The 15,168-nt window shown below is 42.1% G+C and overlaps 2 protein-coding genes and 1 long non-coding RNA gene across 3 annotated transcripts; 1 reads left to right on the top strand and 2 right to left on the bottom strand.

Annotated features, from left to right (window-relative positions):
* Positions 1 to 3,857: 3,857 nt before the first annotated feature.
* Positions 3,858 to 4,942, bottom strand: LOC111852111 (uncharacterized). The gene is made up of 3 exons (XR_002840161.2): positions 4,796 to 4,942; positions 4,242 to 4,348; positions 3,858 to 4,139 (listed from the first exon to the last, which is right to left on the bottom strand). It is a non-coding gene; the product is annotated as an uncharacterized lncRNA (long non-coding RNA).
* Positions 4,943 to 5,129: 187 nt separating this feature from the next.
* On the top strand, positions 5,130 to 6,505 carry ndufs6 (NADH:ubiquinone oxidoreductase subunit S6). Its single transcript, XM_023827648.2, has 4 exons — positions 5,130 to 5,311; positions 5,606 to 5,659; positions 5,932 to 6,054; positions 6,290 to 6,505. Exons 1-4 carry the CDS (start codon positions 5,168 to 5,170, stop codon positions 6,356 to 6,358), a joined length of 390 nt encoding a protein of 129 aa, XP_023683416.2. The 5' UTR covers positions 5,130 to 5,167; the 3' UTR covers positions 6,359 to 6,505.
* A 4,365-nt stretch (positions 6,506 to 10,870) lies between these two features.
* LOC111852771 (iroquois-class homeodomain protein irx-4-like) lies at positions 10,871 to 14,070 on the bottom strand. The gene is made up of 5 exons (XM_023829016.2): positions 14,026 to 14,070; positions 13,390 to 13,632; positions 12,664 to 12,770; positions 11,906 to 12,210; positions 10,871 to 11,680 (listed from the first exon to the last, which is right to left on the bottom strand). The coding sequence occupies exons 1-5, from the start codon at positions 14,068 to 14,070 to the stop codon at positions 11,025 to 11,027; spliced, it is 1,356 nt and encodes a 451-aa protein (XP_023684784.2). The 3' UTR covers positions 10,871 to 11,024.
* Positions 14,071 to 15,168: the final 1,098 nt, after the last annotated feature.

Here is a 15,168-nt window from a genome sequence, read left to right as displayed (position 1 = left end):
AATTTCTTTGTTTTGTCTGAATCATTTCTATCGACACAATTCAAAACAAAGTACAAGTGGAGAAATAATAAAAATAAATTTGTAGATTGTCGAAGCTGCTCCTGACAGTTCGCTGTGTAAGAAGCGGCCCAGTTAGGGAAGCAGATTTTTTTTTAATGACTTGGAAATAAATTATAACAGTTGCTGTCGATGAAAGAAAGTCCCTTATATTAAAAGGACACAGAAATTTATTTGTGACATGACTAGATGGATCAATGTTAGGCCTACCCTTAAAAATATGAGTGAAGGCTGATCTGTACCTTGGTAAAAATGCTTTTTTTTTTGTTGAATTGTATAACTTTGTGAGATCATACATCATGAGGGCCCCCACTCCCCTGCACACGCTCTGTGTGGCCCCTTACTATCAGGCAGGGGGGTTAGAGTCAGGCCTCCTTCATCATGAGGGCCCCCACTCCCCTGCACACGCTCTGTGTGGCCCCTAACTATTAGGCAGGGGGGTTAGGGTTAGGCCTCCTGCATCATGAGGGCCCCCACTCCCCTGCACACGCTCTGTGTGGCCCCTTACTATCAGGCAGGGGGGTTAGAGTCAGGCCATAGGAACATGGTGTACAGATAAACTTTACAGTCACTCTCACACAACACACCTACTGTGCACTATGTACACATTCGGCACATCACCACACTCACACTCAGATTGCACTGTCACTTTACAGCTACTTAATTTATATGTTTTTGTTTTTCTATTTTTTTTTTATTGCATTTAAATCCCCTTCCTTTAACTTTCTTGTTGTATCGCTCTCTTTTCGTTCACACTGTGCACTGGGACCCAAATAAAAACATTTCATTCCTTCATGTTGCGCAATGTTTTGATGTATAGGAATGACAGTAAAGACCTTTTAATCTTGAATCTTAAATCTATTGACCTGGATATTGTCATGTGGCACTTAGTGGATCTGGTTCTGAATTCACATGGAGGCTCTTCTGCTGGGTACCATAGGGTCCTAGGTTGGGCTGCAGCCACCCTGGACAGGCACGTACAAGCACACACCCCATGAAATATCATTCCCGGGTGGGGGTTATATTCCATCTATGTTAACAACCGAGAGTCTGCGTCTTTGTTGCCATCTAGTGGTCATGAAAAACACAGTTACACCCTGATGAAACAAAACGCTATGATTTGGACTGACGGTGTTTGACTTTTTATTTAATTTTTTAATTCTATTTTTTTTTTAATTATTATTATATTTAATTTTCTCACTAAACATTTTCCATTTGTTAGAATTATATTTCATTGTGACCCTTGATTGGATGGATGGATGGATGGATATACATATACATTAGCTAGACGGCGCTGCATGGGAGGAAAATGCATCATGTAATATGAACAGTAGTCATCAGTACTAGTCATACAGTCTGAGAATAATGTGATGCCCCATCCCCCAGAAAAACGCAGAGCTGTAGCTGAATGCAGCCTTACGCAGAGTGTCTTACTGTTAGTGTTAAATTACAGTAATAATTTCAGCTCTAAGCTCTGTCTTGTCGCCACTCTGCAAGAGCAGAGGCCTATTTTGAGTGCAATTTTTGAGTGCAATTTTCACTGTGGTCAGGCTCCATTAGGACTTGACATTTGAAATTTGTTGAAACCAAAGAAAAATGTTTCTCCCTCTTACACCTTCAGTCGACTCGGTATCGAAAGTGAAAATAATGCAGTTTGAGTCCTGAAGGAAACAGTCCCTGAGCACTTGTTCCCAGTTTCAGCACAATTTCAAAATTCATGTCCAATTTCATGATAGCTCCAGGGCAGAGGAAACAAATGTCTCTCTTCTGGCACTCATTATAACTACAACAGTGGGCTTACATAAACCCAGGACGTAAACTTAAGAACACGCCTGGGATTTTAAATGCCTGAAGGCATCAACTGAAATACAGCACAGCTACTCATACAAAAAATGTACCTGTATCTTTAAGACTGTATGTTCATGAGGGAAATGATACTAAGTTTGAGAAACAGTGTAGGAAAGGGGAGATGGTCTCATTTAACTGTTTGTCCCTCAGGGCCACCATACTCCCTTTGTTCTGTTTAGTAAATCCATTGACGTTAGGAACGCTTATTGTGGGATACAGGGGGCCTGGAACCAGAGGTGGGAAATCCAGGTTCAGAAAGTACAAATCCAGACCAAGATTGTTTCAACCAACCAGTACTCTGCAAATGTGACTCTTTATACTCAACTGGTTGGTTGAAATGAAATCTTGGTCTGGATTTGTACTTTCTGAATTTCCCAGCTCTGCCTCGAACCTATGCCAGTCAGCAGAGGGCAAGGGTACGTCCTGGATGGGATGCCAGTCCTTAGCAGGGTAGACACACACACACACACACAAGCATATACTACAGGCAGTTTAGAGTCAGCATAGCTTGATATCTTTGCGATGTTGGAGGAAACAGGAGTACTGAGAGGAGGCCAGTCTTACATGGGAGGACAAGCAAACGCCACACACAGGGTGGGGTGGAAATGAAGCCCTAACCCTCAATATAAAATACAATATAAACACCGAGCTGCTGTCTCACTTGTTCTGTGTAGTTACTCCGTGAAAGTATAATACAGTGTGGTAATCTGAAGGCATTCAACCTTCTGCTGCTCCGCAACAGCTAACGATGGTGTCATAGGGGTTAGTCTGCATCACTGTTTGAAGATCCGCATGCCTGTTTGGTACTGACGACTATAAGCAGACCTTGAGTTTCCACTAATGCAGAGTGAACATAAGATAACAACTTGTTGCTGCTCGAATTTGGGCCCGTTAACTGAGACCACTGTGCTACCTACAGCCCTGTGCTCCGGTCAGAACCTGCTCCATTCGGGTATGAAAGAACCAGGCCAGAGGTCATGAGGAAAGAGGTGCCAGGGTGACAGGATAGGATCCACATGGCTCTTTAGAGACCGAGTCCCAATCAGATCCACTGAACTGTTCCAAATAAATCACAGCCCACAGCAGTATAGCAATACCACAGATATCAGCGTGGCCTCAGTACCCATGTTACAGAAATGAGGGGTTGCTTTGTTACATTGTAGAGAAATCATAATAATCAAGCACAGCCTTTGTGCAATACCACACATTTCACATTTGGTGGTACATTTGTGTCATTGCCAAGGAGCTTAAACTTCAAGCAGATGGACCACAAGGTTTTACACATGAAGTCCTACTGAGCTTTGTGCTGGTGCAGATCTCAATGCTCTGCATCTCATATAAAAAGGTTTCAGCAGCTGTGGTTAAAGACAGTAGCGAAGTGTGTCTCTGAAATGCCTGTGATGTGTGACCGTGAGAGCATGTGTGTTGTCTGGGTGAATCAGACCAGTTCTGAGCACCATGTCACAAGATCGTCTTGGTCCGGGACTACACACATTATAAAAGCACAGCAAAAAAAAATTTAAAATCAGCTCAGGTGTTAATTCCTTTATTCTTTATTGCTCAGACATTGTGATAAAAAAAATCAGCCTCTCTAAATGGGCCCATCTTAGATGATGGTGGTGGAAAAACAGGGGCCCACTGACAATGTCACGCTTCTTCCAGTCAGCCTTCCCAGTTAATCATTTGATATGAAAGGAGTCAGGCGGACGCTTTTCTGGGGTTTACCTCAAAGATAATCTAGGGGGCGCCAGGAAACTACCTGAGAGTTTCCGATCTTTAATTCCACACAAAAACAGGAAGCAAACTAGGAAAACTGGAGGGTTATACAGCAGGTGGGTTTTATGGAGGCGGCCGGCTCCGCCATCGGCTAACGGCAGTCTGCCAGGGCGTCCCCTCGGATCACCCCTGCCGCTGTTTGTGCCTCGGGTTCGTCTTGCAGAACACAAACAGACGGCCTCTCCGTCGGACGAAGAAGCAGTCCTTACAGCGTCTCTTCAGGGATGTCCTGGTCTTCATCCCAGCCACCTGCTGCCAACACGCCAGCTGCTGACAGGGTCCGAGCCAGCGGGGCATCGACACCAGCGCCGCAGACACCCCCATTCTGGAGATGGAGGACAGACACCTGTGCAGTGCCGTCTGCGGCAAGGAGCCACTGAGCCTGTACCTGGGCAGATTATACCAAACCTGCCTGGTGAGTGAACTGAACACACGTATGAGTGACATTGTCCCAACACCTGAAAAACAAACCACACAGACATCTCACAAAACAGCCATATCATCCTAAACAGCTTCAGGTTCTTATCAATTTGTGAATCCTGATATCACACTGTACTGACCTGAGTGAAACACCTCCCTCAGGGGAATAACAAAAAAATCCCGCCGAGCAAACAGCTAGCTCTCTTCGTCTGTATCCACTGCAACCCCTCCCACCCACAGTGTGTATCTGTAGGAATACAGATACAGGAAAAACGTCTTCAAAAATCAGTCATTTTTACAGGTTTAATTTTTTATTTAATATTGTAAGTACCACACGGTGCCGACTCAACATTCAGGTCTACATGTATGTATATATTGCATATATGCAATGCGTTTTACTTGATCTATGGCTTAATGGTTAAACAGCTCACATTTCCTGTTAACTAGCCCTCGCTTCCACTACGCAATAATAAAAACTTGGTTCTTTGTATGCTTTTAATAGCTGTGGAGTTATACAGGTTTACTGGTGGTCGTTTGCGGGCGTTGAGAATAAGCGCAAGGAGACTCGCAGGCAGGGCATCACGCTCCCCCCGGCCGAGGCTCCCCGATCTTCCCCCACTAAACGCAAATGTATCGGCACCAGCGACGGTACAGGAAAACGCGCGATATCAGATTCGGAGAGGCCAGTGCTCACCTTCATACGGCAGTTATAAGGACGATGCTGTGCCAGTGAGCAGACTCAGGGCGCCGCCATGCTGCCTCCGAGGTGCGCGACTGGCAGCGCTGCGCCGGACCCGCCGGGTCCTTGAACCCGCCGGTTACCTTTGTCACGGAGCCGCAGTTCCGCACACATTGTACCTTTATTTCTACACATTGATCGTCATGACTTATAAATTACTGAAATTAAACAGATATATGATTTTTTGCGCTATTTTATATTTTCCCCCAGTTTTATATCTTGGAACTTCTATTTGCTCTTTAGGACCCAGAGGCACCACCGAGCCGCTTCCACTGACTGCGGTGATTTATGGGTAAAAAACACACACACACAAGTATCTCGGGAAAGATGGCGGCTGCCAGGGCCGGTTTGTTGCCCTTCACCGGCGGGGTCCGGGTGCTGCTGGCGTCGATCAGGCTGCGAGCGGCCCCTGCGTGCTGGTACAGCGCGCCAGTGGCCCGTACCGGAGAGAAGGTGACCCACACTGGGCAGGTAGGACCGCAGTTCAGTGTGAAATATCGAGCGCTGGGGCCTGTTCTGTTAACCTCGAAACCATGGTGACACTATCAGTCAGCTTTCAGTCGCTCATCTCTGTTTACTGTTGTGTCATTCTGGATTTGCAGTAGGCCTACTTATACATTGAATGTGCGTCCTTATACATACATACAAGCAATGTAACTTAGGGTTTTGATACAGGAGCATTTGTACGGAAGTGTCTCCAAGCATTCAATCAAATGACCGGTAATTAGCATTAATGATTTTTGGCTGATGTGCGCTCTTTTGCAGGTGTTTGACGATAATGACACCAGGAGGGCCCGGTTTGTCGGCAGACAGAAGGAGGTACAGTTGTTCTCTCTCCCATACCACTGGTGTGATGATCTACGTCGAAAACCCTAACGCTAACCCTGAACACTGCAGTTTCAGGGCTTTCCTGACAACATTCAATGACTGGGTTTAAGATGGAATTAAATAGTAACTAATTACTATTACAATTACGATTTTAATTTGTATTTATGCCTGTTTGTATTTATGCGGCTGTGTGGACTGACTAGGGTTTCTGTGAGGTTTGATCCTGTGTAGGCCAGTAATGGAGATGGGTGTCCTGACTGCAGGTGAACGAGAACTTTGCCATCCAGCTAGTGGCAGAGGAGCCCGTGTCCTACGTGCAGACTAACGTGGTGTCCTGTGATGGGGGAGGCGGTGCCCTGGGTCACCCCAAAGTCTACATCAACCTGGTACCTAGCAGCCGCTTGCAGTGGTCGTGTCTGAAACTGAGGGGATTTTAAATCTGCTTTAACTTGGCTAAATTTTGTCTGTCTGCTCCTCCGACGCAAAGGCCGCAGCAGGCTGATTATTGGCGTAACTGCAGCCTCTGTGGTCTTCTGGCTTGTCAGTGACGAGTAGCACTAGGGTGCGGTCTACCTGCTTTGGGCGTGCTGCTTCAGCGACTGTTTCCTCAATCTTCCATAGGACAAAGAAACAAAGGTGGGAACGTGTGGATACTGCGGACTGCAGTTTCAGCACAAGCATCATCACTGAGGATCTGAAGCTCTGCTCCTGTCCTTTGTGTCTCTAGTGCTTTTTCCTGCTTATGATTTTCTTTTATTTGTTTATGTGCATATTTTGTCTCTGGAGATGATTTAGAAACTCACCATTAAAGCTCTGCTACACTTGGTGTATACATTCCTTTGGTGTTTGGAAAGACACTTTTCTTATTTTGTATGTTGTCTGGTATGAGATGAATGTCTGAAGGTGATCTTTTGCATGTTTGCGTCCATCATTGTTACACGTATCATTAATTACAAGAAAATAGTAAATATATTTAAGAATCTAAAAAAAAAAAAAGAAATCTATGGAATATAAGCTTATTGTAGAATATATGTCCAGGGTTACATTGAATGATTTAGGCAGGGAGGGTTATTCCATAATAACTCTATCGTTGTTGTTGCTTTATTCCCAATATATAAATGCTACTCTGGCAAGTATGCAAATTTGCACCAATCAGCGTGCCGCAAAAAAAAAAAAAATCGAAGCGCTGTACTGGAAATAGCCACGTATAAATGATCAGTGGCCATTTAAATTACACAGCGCTACGTTCTTACCCATCCATCTTCCGGAACTTATTCACTGCAGAAGCCTAGGATTCCCCGTGTAGAATTCAGGTCTGTCACAGGAAAATCGCAAACAAACTCACAGCAATTTAGAGACACCAACTTAACCAAACCGAGAGTAACCGGAGCGCACGGAGAAAAGAAGCAATCCTCCGTATAAGCAAGGTAGCGTGAGGCCAGGCCGCTTAAGCAGTGCTAGATTTTTTATTTTATAACTAGTTTTTTCATTCCAGTCGACTGCCTCGCAATGCAAGAAAATAAAACTAAAAGGGAAAGAAAGGTTACCGCGTGATTAAAGCGTGGATCGATCCATAGCAGTGTTGACAGATTGGGCCGTTTTGGGTTGCATTTCAATTGCATGTGAATTGTGTTCATTGGGCCTGCTGTGGTTAGTAGGTTTCGTTAAACCGTTGCGTTACAAACTCTTCGCCGTATCAGGCGGCCTGTTGCAGACAGTATGGAGCCCCGGATGGGCCATGGAGTGGAAAAAATCGATGGTTGTGGAAAAAATGGAAAGGTGGGATAGACGTTTGCGAGATCTCGCAATACTTATCCATTACCATTAATTACTGCACTGTGTGCAGTACAAAAGAATTTATGGACTAATAAGTATAAACCTAAACGATATAGACGTGTCCTGTAAAGTGTGATTTAAGCACTAAACTTTGGGGGACACTGCACACCATGTAACTTTAATATTATATGTTTTTTATGTATTTATTAATAATTGCAGTGTCCATTCACCGCCAGTGACTTTAAGCAAGAGGGCTGGACTATTGAACGTGAAATGCACATCGAAACATTGAGAAACATTACAAACATTGAAAGACATCACAGCCCGGAAAACTTTACTGCGGTGTTGGTGTTAAGGTTTAAATTTAAACTCGAACCCACTTTCTTGAATATTTCAGTATAGATTCGCATATCCCCACATGCATCATCGAGTGAGAATACCAGGGAGATATACCCGAAAGTGAGTTTGGGTTTAAACCTTAACTACGATGCACGGTAAAGTTAGCTTACATGAGACAAGAGAAAGAAAATCAGCGTGAGGTATTTTTAATTTATTTTACATTTCCCATGTGATTGAGATTTTGGCTTCTAAAAAAAGCATTTGGCTCCGAAATATTTTGGGTTTAGGAGCCATTGGCTTCTAAAGTTATTATTATTTTTTTTTGTCTGGAGCCCTGTAACGTGAGTTGTTTTAAAATAATTATAAAAAAATAATACGACATTCAGTTCAATATTTTCAGTTCAGTCTGTTCAAGTATATGCTCGCTTTAGTAGAGTTTTAACACAAAAATGTGTAGAAATCATATATGAGGGCATAGCGGGAACGCGCTTTGATGAAGCTGTTTTAGGGGTGTCGCGCTTAATACAGCGTGCGGTGCCGCACAAATTGAAAGAGTTTGACCTCTGTGGAGATGCCGACTGACATTGCGGGGAGGGCACGGGGCCGCCTGTTTGCAGGATGCCTCCCACACCCTTGAATAATGAGAAATTACTTACTCTCTGAGCTCGACTTTACAAAGGACACCGGGGATCTCCACCCACCGTCACTTTCACATAAAGGGAGGAGATTATGGATGTACATTACTCAACACCGCCCAGTAAACTCACCCAAGCTTTCTAACCGATGGGAGAGAAAACTCTCCCGACGAGTTAAAACAAATTTAATAGCTTTATTTTATTTATTTATCCAGTCAATGCATAAAATATTGAATAATCGTGTATATTTATAATAATGAATATAATAAAATAAACGATGTTTTCTCTGTGTACACTTAAAAAAGTGCAGGCACTAATATGAACAAACAAGCTATGTTATTTTAAATAATAGGTCTATCACCTTTAGTGTGCTTGTTCGGTGACATTATGGACGGCTTCGCGAACAAAATCCCGTTTCAGCATTTCAAGAAGATGAAATGATGATGTTGAGCACTTACAGCAATCAGCGGACGCTGTGTGCCGTGACTGAGGGAAACGCGCTTTTCCTCAAGCGCGCCGTTAAAAGACTTGGAAATTAAGACATGCGAACATTGAAATAGATGAGCTGTCGGAAGATTGAATTAGTTGAATTAAATGGGCCTTCAGATGTTTAACATTTCTTTAAGGTTTTTCTTTTTTACCTCCTTACCTTATTATGAATGCTTATATGAAAGTATAGCTGAAATATGATCAATCGCTTCTTCCATGCCGCTTAACCAGTGGTGAGTTACTGTGCGATGTAGATTTTGAAGATCTCTTCTTTTACGTGTTTGCTAAAATAAATAAGCCAACAGAATTAGTAGTTTAATTTTAGTAGAATGTCCTAAAAATTCAATGGTATAGGGTTACCACACATACCAATTCCTATTCCATTTATTCTTACTTCGATTACAATAGCCCTGCTGCTTTGATAAATCAGTCTATATCCAAGTCATTGAAAGTTAATGAGTTACTGCCCTTTATTACCTAAAAATCATTTAACACGATCCGTCATTTACAGTTATATAAACGAGAATCGTTATTTAATCAATAGCCAAAGTTACTTTCATGTGATTATGGTATGAAACCTTCTTGGTCTTTTCCCAAATATTCACTTTGTTTAGTTTCCTATTTTCATTTATAGTACAATCAACATACTTCTAACAAAACCTACTAACCACAGCAGACCCACTGAACACAATTCAAATGCAACCCAATTGCAAAGTAGGAAATAACTCTGCTAGCGTTTGGTCTTAAGGTTCTATTTATAGGCTTAATTCTCGATGCATGAATAACAACAATCTCACGTGAAATATGTGGGTCTTATCGGTGTTTCCTGTTTATTTCACCTATGTACATTAATAGGGCTACATAACAGCGGCGGCTAACTTGGTACCTTAGACTGAGCAATTAAATCGTATGATTTATTATTTCTCTGTCTTCTTTGCTAAGCTGTTGTGACAAAACCTATTACCGCTCCCCGACGTCCCAAGTGGGTATATTTAAAGACCGTCTATCCAGATATTATCGATCGGAATTGTAAATATTTTATGAGTCCCGTCGTTTGAGGTCAGGGGATTCTCTTACTCGCGGCTACGGATGAATTTATGTCCTTTGTTTTTCTCTCGTCGTCACTCTCAAACTTCCTCAATGAAAAGTAACGGCTCACTGATTATACTTGAAGTTTGAGCCCATGTAAAAGTACTGTAAATTTATTTTACTATCCACCGCTAAACAGCCAAACGAATGAAACGGACCGTATCAAATGTAAAGGTACATTGAACATCTATTAATGGTTTTAAAAGTTCAATTTTAACAGGTTGACATTTTCAGAAAATGTGGAATTTCTTATACATCTTTGTAACATATTAAGGACTTATTTCCATATATAAAATCGTTTTCTCAAAATATATGTCTAATGATAGGAATTTTAATATAAATGAAATATTATAGTAGGTTTACTTCAGTTACACAGCCTATACATTAACGTTTGTGAGTCGATTTTATAGTATCGTATAGTATCGTAAAACATAATAAGGTAGCTTAGTAAGAGCAATACAAATATGCATTCCATTAAATAAAGATTAATTCAAGTTTATTTCTCTCATGTCTATTGGAAATTACTATTAACGATGTACAATACAGTTACTATGTCACGATCGTGATATTATTGGTTTCAAAACAATGAACATATGTATGAGGTTAAGATAAAAATTGTACTATAATATTTACAATATATTGCTTAACTTTAGAGGTCTTTTACATTATATTACAAAGTACCTGTTGTTTTGGATTTCTAAAAAAAAAATATGTAGGAATACGACAGACAATTTTCGCTTCACCCGTCACGGACACTGTTAAACTCATTTCAGCACCAAGGACAGCATAAGGAATAATCCCACCCATAGAAACAAAAAGTGTATTTCAACGAGAAAACATGTAATTCCTGTTTAGGGAAATGTGTGTGGTTCTGTGCAATTTTGCAGTCGTTAACGAAAGTCACGAGACAGACAGACCTATAACGAAAATGTCCCTCTTTGGACGTTTCACATGTGATTTTACTGCCAACTATTTCCACTTATAGTACTTCCCAGAGTTTTGACAAGACTGTCAAGTTAGATTGTTTTTCAATAAGAGAAGAACAATTTACTTCCTGGTTTCGAAAAACCCGACAAGTCTTTATTTGGCTGTTGATGCTTTATTGATGCTACTTGCTCCTTCATCACGCCGAAAGATGAGTCGCAGATTGCGGACGCCTCGACCGCGCATTCTGTCGAGGCTCCAGACACAGTGGTATTAACCAGCACCTGGTTTACAGATCTGTGCCGAAATAACGGGTCATGGAAGACCCCGTCCACCCAGCTCCTCAAAGTGGCTACTGGGGAATCCTGTTGCCTGTCCATGCTTTTCACAGAGTTGGACACCGGCGACGCACATTTATGCATGCAGGATGGATATTCAGCTGGGTTCAAAGAAATGGCCGTATGTGCCAGAGACCATATTTTCGGCTTGTTGGTTTGGGATTCCTCCGTATAAACTATTTTTGTCAGCTCTCTGCCGTTAATATTTCCTTCGCAGCTCTCTGGAAATCTTCGCAAGCAGCTTTTGGTCAGATCCGCGTCTTCGGTACAGGCTGGTCCGAGGGATACTTTGGGGCGACTATGCATATAGTCTGTCCTTGGATACGGGTGCTTTAGCTCGCTGTTAGGACTTCCTGAAGCGATCGAATGGAAATCCTCCATATCACTTAGTCGGAGATCTTTTTCTCCCAGTGCTTGATGCTCTGAAACACAAGTTATACATCTATTTAACATATTAACAAAACAGGCAGCTTAAATGCAGATCACCCACAGAATACACTTGGAATTCTTATGTAAAATGACTCACAGTATAAAATAATCCAATAGAACAAATAGACATGCCTTTAATATATACTCAGAGGAAGAAACTTAAGAGGAAAATTATCTGCGGGGAAAAAACTTTATCTTGTGTAACTATGCGTACTAACCATGGTCTCTGTTTTCGCCTTTGAGTAGTTCACCATCTTCTTCATCGTCATCATACCCCTTGTCATCGGAGCTTTTCGTCCGGGGGGGCCATGTCATTTGATTCTCCTTCTTGAGTCTTCTGCGGGCGTTGGCGAACCAGGTGGACACCTGGGTGAGGGTCATCTTGGTGATGATGGCCAGCATGATCTTTTCCCCCTTGGTGGGGTACGGGTTTTTGCGGTGATCGTTGAGCCAGGCTTTCAGCGTACTCGTTGTCTCGCGACTGGCGTTTTTCCTCCGCGCCCCGGCATCCATCGATCCGTATCTGGCGGTACAGACAGGAACACTCAGGGATTCCGCTTTCCACCGTGAGTCACAGCTTAATAAATAATTTACACAGGAGCTCAGGTGGGCTGGTGACTTGTACAAACAGTGCTGTCAGTAATAAAAAGTAACTCTTGTAATTAGCTATTCTGCTGTGGGTTGAATTATAGTCCAGCATAATATAAAGATGTAGGGTGCTTCAATATTGCAACAGCAGTGTTCCCAGAAGTTAAATCACAGCGTACACCATCTTATTTGTTATACACACATTAAACGTTATTGCTGAGAATTGCTGTATTAAATTTAAATGTATTGAAAAAGTACATAACTGTTGGTGCTTGAATGCAGTTTGAGATCCAATTTCCTTCTAAATAACAAACTTTCATTGGGACCTTTCGCTCTTTATAGTTTGTCTCTGTTGGACCTCATGTAGTCCACTTTATGTCGTTCATACCTGTCGTATGGATATTGTCCCAAAGCGGAGTCACAGGGGTAACAGGCGGCAGCGGGGGGGATGCCGGCAGGCGTGGAGACGCCCCCGTCTTTGGCTTCAAAGGCGCTCTGCAAACACACACGATACACTGCAGACCAGGCCACAGAGGCCGATACTCACCCAGGCATGCTAACCTTTACAGAGATGCTCATCGTTCATATTTGCGAGGTGGGAGAGATTTAATCAAAGGTGTGAATTTAAAATTCTTCCTTTAATTAGTCATCAATTAAACATGTATTTCTGTACTCCACTGTGCGTTTCAAGACAGCATTTTACATACTTTCTAAAAACTAGAACAATGGTTTTAAATAGCAAAACCGTATTACTCAATTTCTATTCACCGAACACTGCAATAACTGAAAATTAAGTATCGATTTTCCGATTAAATTAGGGCCGTCAATGAATCAGTTAAAACACATCACACCCTTTAATCATTCAAACTTAGTTAATGGATCAAAATAATATGCCGTACACGTTAAAAAAATAAACATGTGGTTAAAAATCCGGCATAAACCCAAAATCATGCCTATGTTTTGCAAAACGTCCCATTAAATAAGTCCAGTTACATGCGTCAAACATCTATAGTAGCCCTCACGCCGAAAAGATTAATGTCAGTCATTAACGAGCACTTCGTTCCGGTGGGGTATAAAGACATACAGACTGAAGGGAAGATCACAGACCGCTTACCAGGGGGTAGAAGGCTGAAGCGTCTGTCCCGTAGGTAACGTAATTCCCGTAGCCTTGGCTTGCAGGGTAGGGATTCCCGTATAGAGAACCGGCGGGGCTGAGATCATGCCTGGCCAGAAGCCGGCTCTCATAAACGGGGCAATAAACCGGCGTCTGTGGGGAAGCTGCTATCACCCCCCCGTCAACAGCAGCTCTGCCGCTGGACTCGCAGCAAGCCGTCAAAGAATTGGTGGCCATCAGGAACTGAGTGGAATAAGGGAACAAATTTTATTCGGTTATTTTCGTACTGGATCGTTTAAAGTCTGTTACCGGTATGTGATACTGACACGGAATAGACATATGAGCACGGTGTGTACTGAAGAGTTCTAATTATGGTTATACACTCGAGGCAAAAAGCAACCAAGATCTTTAAGGGCATTTATAATGTTTTGGCATGCAGTCCTGTAAAATGACACGTTTATATGTGGTCTACATAAGGTGAACAGATCCGCAAAATCGCCAAGACAATGGATCTCAGAGTGTAGATATCAGATTTAACTCAATCCCGAATTGCATCTGGCTGTTTATTGTTTAATGTCTAATCAATAACGCTGAGACACAATTCTGGATAACGATATCGAGTGACGCTATTCTTACCTGCGGTGTGGAGGAGTAGTGGTATCCTAACTGTGGGTAAGACATGGCAAAGAAATCCAGGTGTGATGAAATACTGCGAGGGTCTCCGCTACTGGATGATAGACTGACCGAAAGTCAGACTCGCAAGAAGGACCACACACTCGTATATTATTTCATAAATTGTTCATTATTTTTCAGAAAATATATTATTATAGTGATTCTTTGGTATGTCCTTAAATATCAAATAGACAACGAACATAAAAGAGAATGACAAATCCCCGCAGTAAATTCCGATGTCAGAAATATGTTACTTTACAAAAAAAGAACCATCAACACATGAGCGCAGAGGCACGCTGTTTTAAACACCGGCCACTATGACGTCAGACCAAAACGACAGAAATGTAACTTACACGCTCGTTCGCCGGGATTAAAAAGTTTCCGGACAGGGATGAAATCCAGCGATTAAACTAAACTAGCACAGTTTTTAAATTGAGACATTAATTCTTTCGTTTTAATTCGGAGCTACTGGTTTGCGAGGAGTATTACTGTACATTGAAAAAGGCAAACTGATTTTCTACGTATTTTTATATTTTGGGTAGGTCATTGGTACTCAGGAAGAAAGCGTCTTCAGGAAAACGCAGGAACGCAGGCGCACGATCAAATTAATGGTGGTGTATCCCATATTTTCTTCTTTCTTTTTTGGCCCAGCTGGAGGGCTGCCCGCGACAGAGGAACCTGCCCACACTGACAGATAGATTGAGGGTGATTGATGACCCAGTCCATCTAGAGAACAGCCTAACATAATACTGTCGGCATAATTACTTTAATTTACAGATGAAAGGCCTTCAAATTAAATTACAATAGATAGATAGATAGATATAGACTGGAGTTATTTATTCAAACGCTTATACTTAAATTCTTCAGAAATTTAAGATCATCAGACGCATTCGTCTCAATTTCACCAAAGTAATAAGACACGCTATAAAACTAGGACATCTTAAATCGTTTGATATGTAATTCACGTTATATGGAAACGTCCGTTGTGCGTGAGGTAATGAACATCGGCGTGCACCATACCACCGAGTGTTAACTTGTTTTAAACTTTTCTCTTGACGTTATTTATTTACAAAGAAGATTTAAGGAAGGCAAGAGCAGCAATTAAGC

Source organism: Paramormyrops kingsleyae, chromosome 23 (assembly GCF_048594095.1).
Source record: "Paramormyrops kingsleyae isolate MSU_618 chromosome 23, PKINGS_0.4, whole genome shotgun sequence".
NCBI lineage: Eukaryota > Metazoa > Chordata > Actinopteri > Osteoglossiformes > Mormyridae > Paramormyrops > Paramormyrops kingsleyae.
This window is presented reverse-complemented; position numbering and strand designations above follow the sequence as displayed.

Excerpts from the sequence above, each read along its gene's own strand:
- ndufs6 (XM_023827648.2), top strand. The coding sequence starts at position 5,168 with ATGGCGGCTGCCAGGGCCGGTTTGTTGCCCTTCACCGGCGGGGTCCGG. Across the intron at positions 5,312-5,605 it reads AGGTGACCCACACTGGGCAG|GTGTTTGACGATAATGACAC; the intron begins GTAGGACCGCAG and ends GCTCTTTTGCAG. Across the intron at positions 6,055-6,289 it reads CCAAAGTCTACATCAACCTG|GACAAAGAAACAAAGGTGGG; the intron begins GTACCTAGCAGC and ends AATCTTCCATAG.
- LOC111852771 (XM_023829016.2), bottom strand. The coding sequence starts at position 14,070 with ATGTCTTACCCACAGTTAGGATACCACTACTCCTCCACACCGCAG. Across the intron at positions 12,771-13,389 it reads CTTCAGCCTTCTACCCCCTG|AGCGCCTTTGAAGCCAAAGA; the intron begins GTAAGCGGTCTG and ends GTGTGTTTGCAG. Across the intron at positions 12,211-12,663 it reads GGACAATATCCATACGACAG|ATACGGATCGATGGATGCCG; the intron begins GTATGAACGACA and ends CTGTACCGCCAG.